Source organism: Chrysoperla carnea, chromosome 4, assembly GCF_905475395.1.
Source record: "Chrysoperla carnea chromosome 4, inChrCarn1.1, whole genome shotgun sequence".
Classification (NCBI taxonomy): Eukaryota; Metazoa; Arthropoda; class Insecta; order Neuroptera; family Chrysopidae; genus Chrysoperla; species Chrysoperla carnea.
In genome coordinates, this window is record NC_058340.1 from 5,662,639 (window position 1) to 5,675,475 (window position 12,837).

Sequence of the window (12,837 nt, forward strand, 5' to 3'; positions counted from 1 at the left end):
CAAATGGTATTTGACACATAAGAAACATATTCCATGAGGTTTTAGCAAAATGTAAGCGCTCTCTTTTATTTTTCTTTATTAACCGATTTTTGTAACATTTTTAATTGTACTATTTAGCGGTACAATTTGAGAAGCAGCAATATATGAGAATCAATATAAAGTTTACAACATTTTGTTTAAAATTTCATCCAAATAAATATCAGTTATATCCATCAATCGGCCAAATTTTTACCCTAGTCGCGCAGTCTAGTAATTAAAGTCTTTACAATTAATAGAAACTTAGTTACCACAAAATTACTTCCATCAGGAAATGATATAAATCTCTTACTACGTTTCAAGAACACATCACGTGGATTTCGTGGCTTAATTAATGTGCTTTGTGCATTAATTAAACAATAAAAATATTGAAATAATACTGACGCTACTAGAAACAGTATCGAATAGTTAGCCATTATTGAAAAGCAAAGAAATTATTTCTTCAAAAGTTAGTAAAATAATAAAAGAAATTGATATTTTTGAAATGTATTTTCAATTATTAGTGTATACTTACAATATTGATTTTTAAAATTAACAAAATGAAGATTAGTCTTGCATGATTATTATATCATGTTATCTGTAACATAACGGTACTCATTTATTTATCTTTACATATATTGATTATCATTTTTATACCCTGTATTTATAAACTATATATCAAGGTATACTAAGTTTAGTCCCAAGTTTATAACGTTTAAAAATATTGATGGTAGTCGAACAAAATTTTGTTATAGATTTCAAAAAATCACTTAAAAAGTCCATTTCCGTTTGTCCATTTGTCAACATGATAACTCAAAATCGAAAAAAAAATCGTGAGTTTGAGTTCGTAAATGAGCAACATCAATTGAATATTGGGTCCGTAGGATTCATTTTGTAAACCGTTTTAAAGACAGAACAAAAGTTTAAATGTAAAAAAATGTTCCTTATAAAAAAATAAACAACTTTTGACTGAAACATTTTTTCGTAAATATCACTGTTCACTCGTGAGGGCGCCAATGAAGGCAAAACTTTGGTGTCCATTTTCTTTAAAATCATAAAATTGTGAAAGATTCTCAACAAATGAAAAAAAACCAAAACAAATAGGGGCATAATAGCAGCCTTAATTTTGTTGGTTTGAAAAAATTTATTAAAATTAATGGAAGCACTGACATTCAACACTTTCTTCTATACAAGGTATTTCAACAATTAACTCAGTCACCTGTTAGTTTTCGCTTGTTGGTAGATAAAATTATTATTTTGAATGTCAGAAGTTATAGGCAGATACAAACACCAACAACATGCTGAAAAAAATAAAAAACACAACAACAGAATGGCAGACCTCTTACCAAGAAGACAGGAAAATTGAATATCGAAAGCTAACTAATTAAACAAAATTTTCAATTTTTGATATTTTGAAAATTACTCCAGATATCGAAAAATTTTATTCGTGTTTTTCGTCTTATGTTGTCAAGCTATAACATAATTCACCATCAAAATTGAAAAAATATGAGTTTTCTTTATTTTCAATAATTTATTAAGGCTTCAACTTTCATTTAACTCGTTTTTTTTTTTTTTTTTTTTTTTTTTTTCGTCGGACTAGATGAAAACATTTCATCCATCTACTGTTTTCCTATAAGACCAATGTTAAATATGCCTACTTTTAAAGTCATTTATTTATTTAAATATCGGGCAACCCTCCTTAAAATTCAGAATTGATTTAGACTTAGTCCAAATTCATATTTAAAAAAAATTAAGCCTTTTAGGTAAAATTGTCCTGGCGCTCGTACATCCTTAAGCGAATACATGAATACGGATCACTTTTTCTTGATTTTTGAATATCATAATTTTCCAAAGCATCTACTTTTTCACAAAACTAATTTTGAACGATAGTTAGTATTAATAAAGCGTCGTATAAAGGTTAGAACAACGTAGGATTCTGGGTCACTTTAGGCACATTAACTATTATCAGAACATAACCAAATCTGGATTTAATCACTGATTACACACATTTTACATACTATACCAAATCTACTACATAAAGAATTTACTCTAATTCCAGAAACTATATTTGTTGGTAACTGTTATTTTCGTAAATATTTTGACAATTATGATAAAGTAACTGTTGTACTCCAATCATCTTAGAGCTTCGCCTCGGAATCTAACGGAACAAGCTGAATTTTTGTACAAACCTTTATTTTTCATATCAAATGTTGTCTCACATATGGTCACGGGTGCGCGTCCTTGGATATTCAAGGTCAAAAATTGCGAAAATCAGTTTTTTGTGAATATCTCTTTCCATTTGCCTTCAATCGTATTAACATTTATTATAAAAGTTGTAGAGAATAAAATTTTCTACAAATTTTGCCTGAAATTTTTTTTTGTACGTTGAACCGTTTTTGAAATAGACAGCGCAGAAGATGGAGCGGTAAGCTTAACGTACTTCTGTGCTAGGTCAATATTTATAAATATAAGATATTAAATAATTCTTTAAGTAGTATTTAATGAATAATTAAGGAAAAAACCTTATATTAGACTAGGATTCACGATTGACCCTGTCTATTATACGGTTTTTTTTCTCCATTATTCATTAAATACTATACTTAATAAATTATTTAAAATCTTATATTTGTAAATATTGATCCAGCACTGACTTACGTTAAGCTGAGCGCTCTATCTATTTCAAAAATGGTTCAACTTACAAAAAAAAATTTCAAGCAAAATTTGTTGAAAATTTTATCCTCTAAAACTTTTATAATAAATGTTAATACGATTGAAGGCAAATGAACGAGATATTCACAAAAAACTGATTTTCGCACCTTTGACCATGAATATCTAAGGACACGCACGCGTAACCATACGCGACTCTTGAGACAACATTTTTACTATCAAAATAAAGTTATGTACAAAAATTCAGCTTATTCCGTTAGATTCCGAGGTTGTCCGCTTTTTTTGACTAAGATGATCGGGTTAGTTGTCGATCCTCTAATTTGTTAATTGATAAATTTCGATTGTATATTAATTTTAACATAATTAGCATGTATATCTGATACATTTAATGGATTGCGTACAATAATGATTCAATAACAGAAATATTCCAGTTAACAAATTAACACGCACATATTAAAGAACATTTTAAAATCATTGTTAAATAAAATTCAGAATATGTGGCTCAAAAAGTTTATATGGCCAACAATTATTTTATTACCAATTTTATTAATACATTCTTGTTCGGGCCAATTATCCAGAAATAAAAGATCTTTAATATTTCCAGAAGCAGCGAAAATTCAAGTAAGTATTTTGTAAGATTATATCAATAATTTTTTTGGATGCCATCTCAAAAATAAAGAACCTTTTTCAATCATGTTAGCAGTTTGTGATGACTGAAGATAAAACAATCTAATAAATAAATCCGTGCACTTACAGTGGAGTGAAGTCTACAAATTTTCTTATTGTTATTATTAAAAAGGTAGTAAGAGCGCCAAAGCAAATTTAGCCTTAGGGTTGAAATTATTTGTAGCTTATTTTCAACTTTGATGATGAATTTGCTATAACTTCATGAATGTAGACGAAAAATAGTAATAAAATTTGTCGATATTTGCCTTGGTTTACGAAATATCGAAAGCAAAATAATTAAACAAAATTATCAATTTTCGATATTTTGAAAATGACTCCAGATATCGAAAAATTTTATTCTTATTTTTTGTCTTATATTGTTAAACTATAACATAATACACCATCAAATTTGAAAAAAATATTTTTATTTATTTATTAAGGTTTTAACTTTAAATAGTTTTTTTTTAATCTAGGACCCTCCCCCTAAAATTTTCAGAATTGATTTAGACTAAGCCGAACTTTATATAAAAACATGAAGCCTTTTATCCACAATTGCCCTGTCGCTCGTACATCCTTAAATAATATTGCGAATTTTCTTAACTTAAATAATATCATTACTATGTGATTTTAGTTTATTATGGGCTTTGGTATTCCTGTTGCATTACAAGATATGAGTGTTACAATTGGTACAGTTTTTAAATGTTCCTATGTTTTACCAGTTAACAGTACTCAAGTAACCGCTCATTCACCGATTGTTACTTTCGCAAGAGAAAATGATAAAATTAATCGATGGGACGTTTATAAAATGGTAACTAATGCTTTGGAAAGGTAATGTTTGTGGTTGTTTTCGCATTTCGTAGAAACTGTTTAGAGTTATATTCTTAAATTTAAAAAAGTCTTTTTACTCTAGTTTTGGCTATTCTGGCAAGGCGTGCTTGCTAAAATCAATTTGCGATGTGGCAGCGATACCATTTCACGATAATGGTGCTGAAATTATTCATGAATTATTGCATATATTTTTTACGTAAGTTCTTCTTTAATTCTTAGAAATTTTATATAATTTTTTAGAATTTAAATTAGATAAGCATGTTTTTTTGTTGTCTCAAATCGTTACAAAAATTATATTCGAATAACTTTGAAATTTGAATGAATAAGCTTTTTCAATGTTTCAGTTTTAATTAAAACGAAGTAATTTTCATTTGAAATTTTTAGACCGTCGACGACAAGTGAAAAAGTCAAAGAATATTCAGATACTGAATATTTGGCTGCTGAAGAATTAGGTAAAAGCATGAAGGATAGTTGTAACTATTATTTTCCAGATTGTAAATTAGATGTGCTTGATATGTTTACAAAAATTAAAGCTGTATATTAAGTACAAACATGTATTGTTTTATAAGTACCTAATAAAAAATATATGAAAATTGTTTTTACTTATTAATAATTATTTAATTAACTAGCCGTTAAGATTACGGTTATATTGTTTATAACGATTATCGATTATAACGACAATTCTAATTTGTATGTATAACGACATCTATGAAAAATAAACGAAACTATTATCAAAATTATGATCCAACAAACTTAGTGTCATCTATGATTACTAAACGAAAATAATGTCATAATTAATATGTTATCAGTTATGTATGTGTGACATGTATGTATGTGTAATGCTACAGAGTAGGGACAATAAAATCGATGCCAGCGCTTTTAGTGAATTTTTGGCGTTAAAGGAGGCTGTTATTACTAATTTTCAATTCTTTACATGTAAATGTTATAGTGAATGTCAAATTAAAATTATTGAAAAACTTAATGCGTAAAATTAATTAAACTTAATGCATAAAAATTGTGAAAATAAGAAATCAAATTGTATAAATTATTTTTTAAATATCAATTATCATAATTATTTATTTAAATTTGTGATACAATATCTAATATTAAAGAACAAAGGTAAAATAATACAAAATCTACATAGAACGCTGGACTAGAAGGCAGAGAGTAGATGGCAGAGGACATAAGTAAATGACTTTCTGCCCGATTTTTTCGCGGGCATCGCTTAGTTTTTCATGAAATATGTAGCAATTATTATAAAAAATACCTATTCAAAATCATTTTAGTAATTCAATTATTTGAATTAAATACAGTTATGAATATATTTTTGTTTGAATAAAAAAAAACTGTGATAAGCGTCTAATCTTAACAAGCTTAAAAATAACCTTAAGTAGTAATGCCAATAACTTCCTTTGCATTATCCTAGAAAAGATAAAATACAACATATGCATTTAGTTTTAAAGTGTTTATAGTTCTAAAGCCATCATTCAGTAAAAAACTAATTAAAAATGACTTCTGTGAATGAATTCTTTTGTTATTATAAACACAAAGCTTTACATAAAGACTTAGAAATATTTAGAAAAATCATTTAAATATAATAGGTACTTATTATTACTTTATCTTATCAGATTATTTGAATACAATAACGTTAATTAATATTATTTATTGCTCTGTGTTCATATTGAGAGCCAACAGTAAAATAGATTTAGTTGCAAATACTCTTGATAGGAAATATTGCAATTAAATAAAAATTACAATGAAAGTGGTAGTATATTTAACTGTTGTGAGTGTTTTAGTATTTTCCACAAGTAAGTTTACGAAAATTTAAATATAAAATCAGCTTTGAGCAGACTATTAAAATAATTAAATAGATTACCTAGATTAACAAAAAAAACTTTGAGTATATAAATGGAGCAAGAACGTTTTGCTTAAGTAGGCAAAATCAGGCCCGTGCGCACGGGAGGGGTCAAAACCCCTCCCGTTGAGAATTTCTCCACATAAATTTAACTTAACAATATAGTCCTGTAAATGCACCCATTTATGAAACGATTTCCACTGACTAGTCAAATATCCATGCTTATTTTGAGCCCGGTACATTCTTTGACATTGCTTTTGAGTCAAGTCCTTCAAACAGAAAATCTGGATTTTACGCTTCAAAACAAAGTTTGATTGAAAGAAGAGAGAATGCTGGAGAAGAGTTCAGAAAAATTTTCAAATCGTGAGCGATATCTGCGGTAAATACGACATAGACTTGAGGAAGCCAAGTTCAAATAAATATACTGATTCAGTTGAAGATTATAGATCGATTTGTGAATCATCGCAATGTTTTATCAAATCTTGCTTGTCTCTTTCTCAATAAAATGAAAAATTTTGATGAAGATTTTTTCGCTCAACTTTCTGAACTAAACTATTCAATTTTGTACAATGATTCCCGTGACATCTGGGTCGACGGAGTTCCATTTTGGTGAAAACGCATTGCTGAATTATGCACACGTCAAAAATTCACTCGAAGCCTGTATTTGCAATATCTTTATATTGCTACCAAATGCTTTGCGTTCTGGGAGTTTTGCCTGTGACAACAGCGACAATGTCTGAAAATCGACTAAACGGTTTATCCTCGTTCAAAATACATCACGATATAGAGATCGATGCGATGCGCACGATCAGTTTTGGGAAAAATTTATTAGGAATCTTTTGGGATGAGGTTGTCATTATTTTAATTTTTTTCAGTGTTTCAGTTCAGTATCATATTTATGATAATAAAGAAACTCTTTTTATTTTGTATACTGTATACTTTTGTGTTACTGAATAAATATTTGACTATATATTTATGCGTTTTTCAGATGGAAATGTTCTAAAACCATACCTAAATGGACGAATATTTGGTGGTAAACCAGCAAAAATTGAAGAATATCCGTATCAAATACAATTAGAAACCAATTCAGGAAGTTTCATTTGTGGTGGTTCAATTATAAGTCCAACTGTAATTTTAACAGCTGCACATTGTACTAATGATCAAACTGTAAAATCGATAATCGTTAGAGCAGGGTCAGCAATAAGAGGAAAGGGAGGCGTGGTAAAAACTGTTAAAGAGAAATATGTCCATGAAAAATACTCCGTATCTGATTATGACGTGTCTTTGCTAGTGGTAAGATGAAAATAAATTTTTGGATAAATTATTCAAGAATTACTCATTTTTTGTATTTCTTCTTATTCAGTAACTTGCATTATCTGTTTCAGCTCAACGAAGATCTGGAATTCTCATCATCGATTCAATCAATCCCTTTGCCAGATGAATCTGAATATCTTAAAGCCAATAAATCCGCTGTAACAACTGGATGGGGCATCTCAGATTGGGGAACGGGCTTGTTAGCCGATAATTTACAACAAGTTGTTGAACCGATTGTCGAACAAGAAGCCTGTGATAATGTTTACCTAGGAGGAATTACACCACGTATGGTCTGTGCAGGATATTTGGATTTGGGCGGTACTGGCGCATGCTTTGGTGATTCCGGAGGTCCATTAGTATCAAATAACAAACAACATGGTATTGTTTCTTGGGGCTCGGGAACATGTATACAAAAAGGATACCCCACTGTGTATACAAGAGTCACAGCCGTGCGTGAATGGATTCGATCGAAAGTTAATATATAAGAAAATGTAAAAGGCTATAGTACAGTTAAAGATGTTCCAAATAAAGGAAAATGAAAGAAACCTCTCGCATTTTGTTAAAACCTCATGAAATGGGTTTCTTAGGTGTTAAATATCATAAGTTACGCACGAGTTAGTGGCGCAAAGTTTCTATTTGTTAATAATCAATGGAAAGGTAAATGTTAAAGTTCATTTAACAAATTAATAAATAGGGAACTTGAATTACGTATACGATTGAATTACGTAAATGTATAATAGCTTTCGATTATTTGAGAGACACTTGACATTTACGTCATACAAGTTGCCTAATTATTAATTTTTTAAATGAACTATTACTGTCCGACTTTGTAACATCTTTTACTGTAATAAAAAATAAAATATTTAATTATAATGTAAAATGTTCATCTAATTCATATATCACGTGACATAAAACCTACCTATATCATTAACTAACTGATCTTCTAACAGAAATAATATATCCGCATTAGTTTTTTGTGTTTTAAATGCATAGAAGTGAGTAGTTGTGTTGTAAGATCTCTGTGAATCAATAAATTATTGTATTCAGTTATATTATTTATATTTAGGTAAGTGTTTTGATTTAAGGACTCAACTTTTCGTTTTCCAAGATTCACTTCGGATCTCTCGATGAAGGTATTTCCGAAACAAAACAAAAAATATCAATTTTTATTCTCAAATATAAAATAATAAATATCTTTTGCGTGCGGAATTTTGCAAATGTTTATGTTTCAGATCCATAGTTATCATAACTTATATTTTCAATATTAATTTCCATATTTTGTTTTCATCATTTTATGTAATATTTTCGTAATTTTTGATATTTTTAAATAAGAATATTATTTAAGGTGCTTCGATTCCGAAACGAAAGTGTTACCAAAAAAAAAAAGAAATAAAATTTTGTGGGTCAAATAATGAGTATTTAATACGACTTCTGTATGGATTCAAGTCGATTATCCGTACGGTTTACGAGAAATTAATTATTAAAAACAGCTCCTTTTACATGGTGGTATATGAAGTTGGTTTTTTGTCAATGAGTGCTTTTAAAAATGTTTTACCATTTACATAAAAACCTTTTATCAATATTCCACAAGTTTTAAGCTTTAAAATGATACCAAAATTAAGAACTTTTTTTACGTATAAAAGGATGATTAATTGATACCTAAATAAAATTTCAAATATGATCATTTTCAATTTGCGGTATCGAAATACCTTAAATAGTTGAACTGAAAATGATAGCAAAAATTTCAAATTTTATTTATCAATTAATCACCTTTTTATGCGTCTTTTGTGAAAAATTCACATCGATTCTCTGAAGGGTTTATGTTAAGGTATTTCGATACCAAAAAAAGGAAAATGAAAAAATTTGAGATTTTATTTATTCTTGAATTTAATATGAACAAAATTTTCAGATACAGTCATGACAAAAATGGAAGAACACGGTGTGGTACCAGATGTAATTGATGTGGTTCCAGCAGATAGTATCGAGGTATCATTGTTGCTATTTAATTTTTTTTTAAAGAAAATGTAGCTGTTGGTGTTGGATTTTTTAATAAAATTTCATAAAAATTCATTTAAAAGTTTAAAAAACCCTCGATAAATTTTTCGGGTACGGAACCCTGAACTCGCACTGGAAGCATAGCTAAGAACACTCCCCAATAAATTACCTTTCAAACGAAACAAAAAAATCAAAATCGGTTCTTCCGTTAAGGCGCTACGATGCCACAGACAAACAGACAGACAGACAGACACACACACATAGCGGTCAAACTTATAACACCCATTTTTTTAGCTCGAGGGTTAAAAATATTCATCGATCACTGATGCCATCACCATCTTTATTATATTGCTAACTATTCCGATTGAAGTAAATATTTATATTTTTACCAATCGACTCAAAATAAAGTCAAATTAACAGAAAAATTCGGAAAATTACATTTTCCACAACACAACACCCCCCCCCTCCCTTCGGAAAACCGATTTTCCGAAATCTCTATTCAAAATAATGGATCTACAGCAAAAATCCTACAATAGTGCAATGGTTTACCATTTATACGGATATGGGTAATACATTAGATTAATTATATTGTGCTGCATTTTGTGGAGATAATTTGCTAAGCTTTCGCAGATTTTATGTTGCATATTTTTTTTATTTCATATATTTTTATTCATTTCTGGTTATTACTCATTAGTTCAAGGCTATATTTTTTTAGCAACTAAATTATTATTTAATCATCCGGCTTTCAAATTTCAAGGTCATTTATTATTTTTTTGTAAATGATATAAATTAATACTTATTGTAATCAAGAATAGACCGGGTATCAAAGACAAAAATTAGATGAATTGCATTTTTATTTAAATCAGACATTGAGTTGTTTTTTTAGCATCAAATTTATAGTCGGGGAAACGAAGCACTGAAGTTCGAAAAAATTGAACAGTAAGACGGATTTGAATGCGTTTTTGTGCATTTGATCGGTTAGAACTTCTTCTTTTGTGACCAAAATTGATTTCTAAGAAATTATAAATATTCAATTTGAGTATTATAGACGTTCATAAAATCTCCTAATTAGTTCCTTTCCGGTTGTCTGTCCGTCTGCCCGCGTGCCTGTCCGTAAGCACGATAACTCCAAAACAAAAAGAGATATCAAGCTGAAATTTTTATAGCATGCTCAGGACGTAAAAAGTGAGGTCGAGTTCGTAAATGAACAACATAGGTCAATCGGGTCTTGGGTCCGTAGGACTCATCTTGTAAACCGTTAGAGATAGAACAAAAGTTTAAATATAAAAATTGTTTCATAAAAAAAAATAAACAACTTTCGTTTGGAACATTTTTTTCGTAAACATCACTGTTTATCCTTTAGGGCCAAAATTAGTTTAGATCATTATACAGTATGTTTTGTATGAGAATATCTAAGAGTGGTTATCCTTCTCTACTTACATGACGGAAAAAAACAAACGATTACGTAATCAACACTGTCTATATATGATATTTCAACAGTTAACTCAGTCAATTGTTTGTTTTCATTTTTATTTTTTTTTATATATAGATTTCGTATCCAAGTGGAGTGACGGTGAACCATGGTAATATTTTGACTCCTACCCAAGTCAAAAATGTTCCAACTGTAAAATGGCCTGCTAAAGACGGTGCCTTATATTTACTATGCATGACTGGTATGATTTTTAAAAAAATGATTCCTTTAAATCTTTAATCTTGCTTTCCTTATGATGAGTATCGAAAAAATTTATGAAAAAATGAGTGTTTTGCCAAATTTCAGAACGTATTAATTTTCTTTATTTTTAGATCCTGATGTACCAAGCCGTAAAGAACCTACATTCCGCGATTGGCATCATTGGCTTGTAGGAAATATTTCCGGCAATGATGTTGCAAAAGGTGACGTTCTTTCGGCCTACGTTGGATCTGGACCAGCTAAAGATACTGGCTTACATCGTTATGTGTTCGTTGTTTATCAACAACCTGGAAAATTAGATTTTGCTGGAGTACCTCGTTTAACAAACAAGTAAGTAAATTAAATCATTAATATATTCAAATTGAACCGAAATTATCCGGATTGGAAGAAGTCGGATACCAGATTTTTTTTCATTCTCTATTTCCTTTTCCTTTACTTATGAAAATGGTAAAAACTGAGAAAACCCAAGTTTATAACGTTTTTTTAAACATTTATAAAAGTTGAAGTTGTAAATTCATTACAATTACATAAAATAGTATTTTTTTTTAGTAAGGATTCATTAAAGTTTATGAACTTTGAAAATTCCTTCCGTATTTCTTATGCAAAACAGAAACTCTTTTAAGAATTAAAAAATTCGATTTTTTAATAACACAGGCAAATTTGCTGTTTCTTTGGAATTCCATTGCAATTCCATTGGATTTTTTTTGAAATCCACTAATTTTGGATCATTCCTTTCAGCTGCGTTGGTAGTTTTTCGCTAGCTATCACTTATGTGCTTAATTCCGGAACCAGGATTCCAAATTCTTGAAACCTATTAGATCTAGGTTAATTTTGATCGTAAATTTGAAAAGAATGACCCAAGTTTAGCAGGAGTACATACTTGGTTTATTTAAATTTCCAATGAATTTTTTTTTTATTTATAAAAACCTTTTTTTAGATCCGTCGATAATCGTGCAGGTTTCTCAATTAAAAAGTTTGCTGAAAAATTCAACTTAGGTCAACCAATTGCTGGCAACTTTTTCCAAGCTGAATTTGATGACTACGTTCCAACTCTATACAAGCAATTAGGTGCAGCATAAAAATTTTATTATAATTTTGACGATGTTTTTTTTGTTTATTTTTAATAAATTGTAATTATATTTTAATTAAATATTGTCATTATTGCATTTTAGAAATCTCCTTTAAGCTAGGTTAACATCCTGTGGCAATTTATACCAGGACTTGCAACGTTGCAAATTTGTTTGCACAAGTAAATCGTTACATAGAAACGAATATGAAGTTTGTACAAGCAAACAAATCAGGCTTGAGTAATGATTATTGTGTAATTTTGCAGGAGCCAGAGTTCTCCGGCTCGATCTATGGTTGATTAATAAGATCGTAGATGGATGGATATATTCATGAAAAAAGCACTTTTCTAAATACTAAGAATATATAAAACTTCTTCGGTGTTCAAATTGATCAAATTGCTTAAAGATGGAAAATTTACTGTTAAAATTGCCGTACAAACGGTTAGTCATAAACGGTTAGTGATACAAAAAAAAATTACCTTACCCAAAAAAGATAGGTAATTTAATTATCTACAATAAAGGTTATTACCATTTTTGGTTTTAAGTGCACGGTTATGGAGATATAGCCTAAAACGGTTTTCTCTTAAAATGGAGGCACTTCCCCCGCCCATTTTTTGTAAAAATTTTGTACACTTTCATTCAGTACGTGATACTGAACCTATTTAAATAAAATAATAACTCCTGTAATTTAATGCAGAAAAATTTTCTCTGTAGTCTGAGGTAATAGTGTTTTTCTCGAG

The 12,837-nt window shown here is 29.2% G+C and overlaps 2 protein-coding genes across 2 annotated transcripts; both read left to right on the plus strand.

The window, feature by feature from the left end:
• The first annotated feature begins 5,857 nt into the window (after window positions 1-5,857).
• LOC123297246 (trypsin-1-like) lies at window positions 5,858-8,199 on the plus strand. The gene is made up of 3 exons (XM_044878833.1): window positions 5,858-5,984; window positions 7,020-7,324; window positions 7,417-8,199. The coding sequence occupies exons 1-3, from the start codon at window positions 5,933-5,935 to the stop codon at window positions 7,828-7,830; spliced, it is 771 nt and encodes a 256-aa protein (XP_044734768.1). The 5' UTR covers window positions 5,858-5,932; the 3' UTR covers window positions 7,831-8,199.
• A 73-nt stretch (window positions 8,200-8,272) lies between these two features.
• LOC123297247 (protein D2-like) lies at window positions 8,273-12,152 on the plus strand. Its single transcript, XM_044878834.1, has 5 exons — window positions 8,273-8,411; window positions 9,255-9,331; window positions 10,890-11,013; window positions 11,144-11,360; window positions 11,968-12,152. The coding sequence occupies exons 2-5, from the start codon at window positions 9,263-9,265 to the stop codon at window positions 12,107-12,109; spliced, it is 552 nt and encodes a 183-aa protein (XP_044734769.1). The 5' UTR covers window positions 8,273-8,411; window positions 9,255-9,262; the 3' UTR covers window positions 12,110-12,152.
• The last annotated feature ends 685 nt before the right edge of the window (window positions 12,153-12,837 follow it).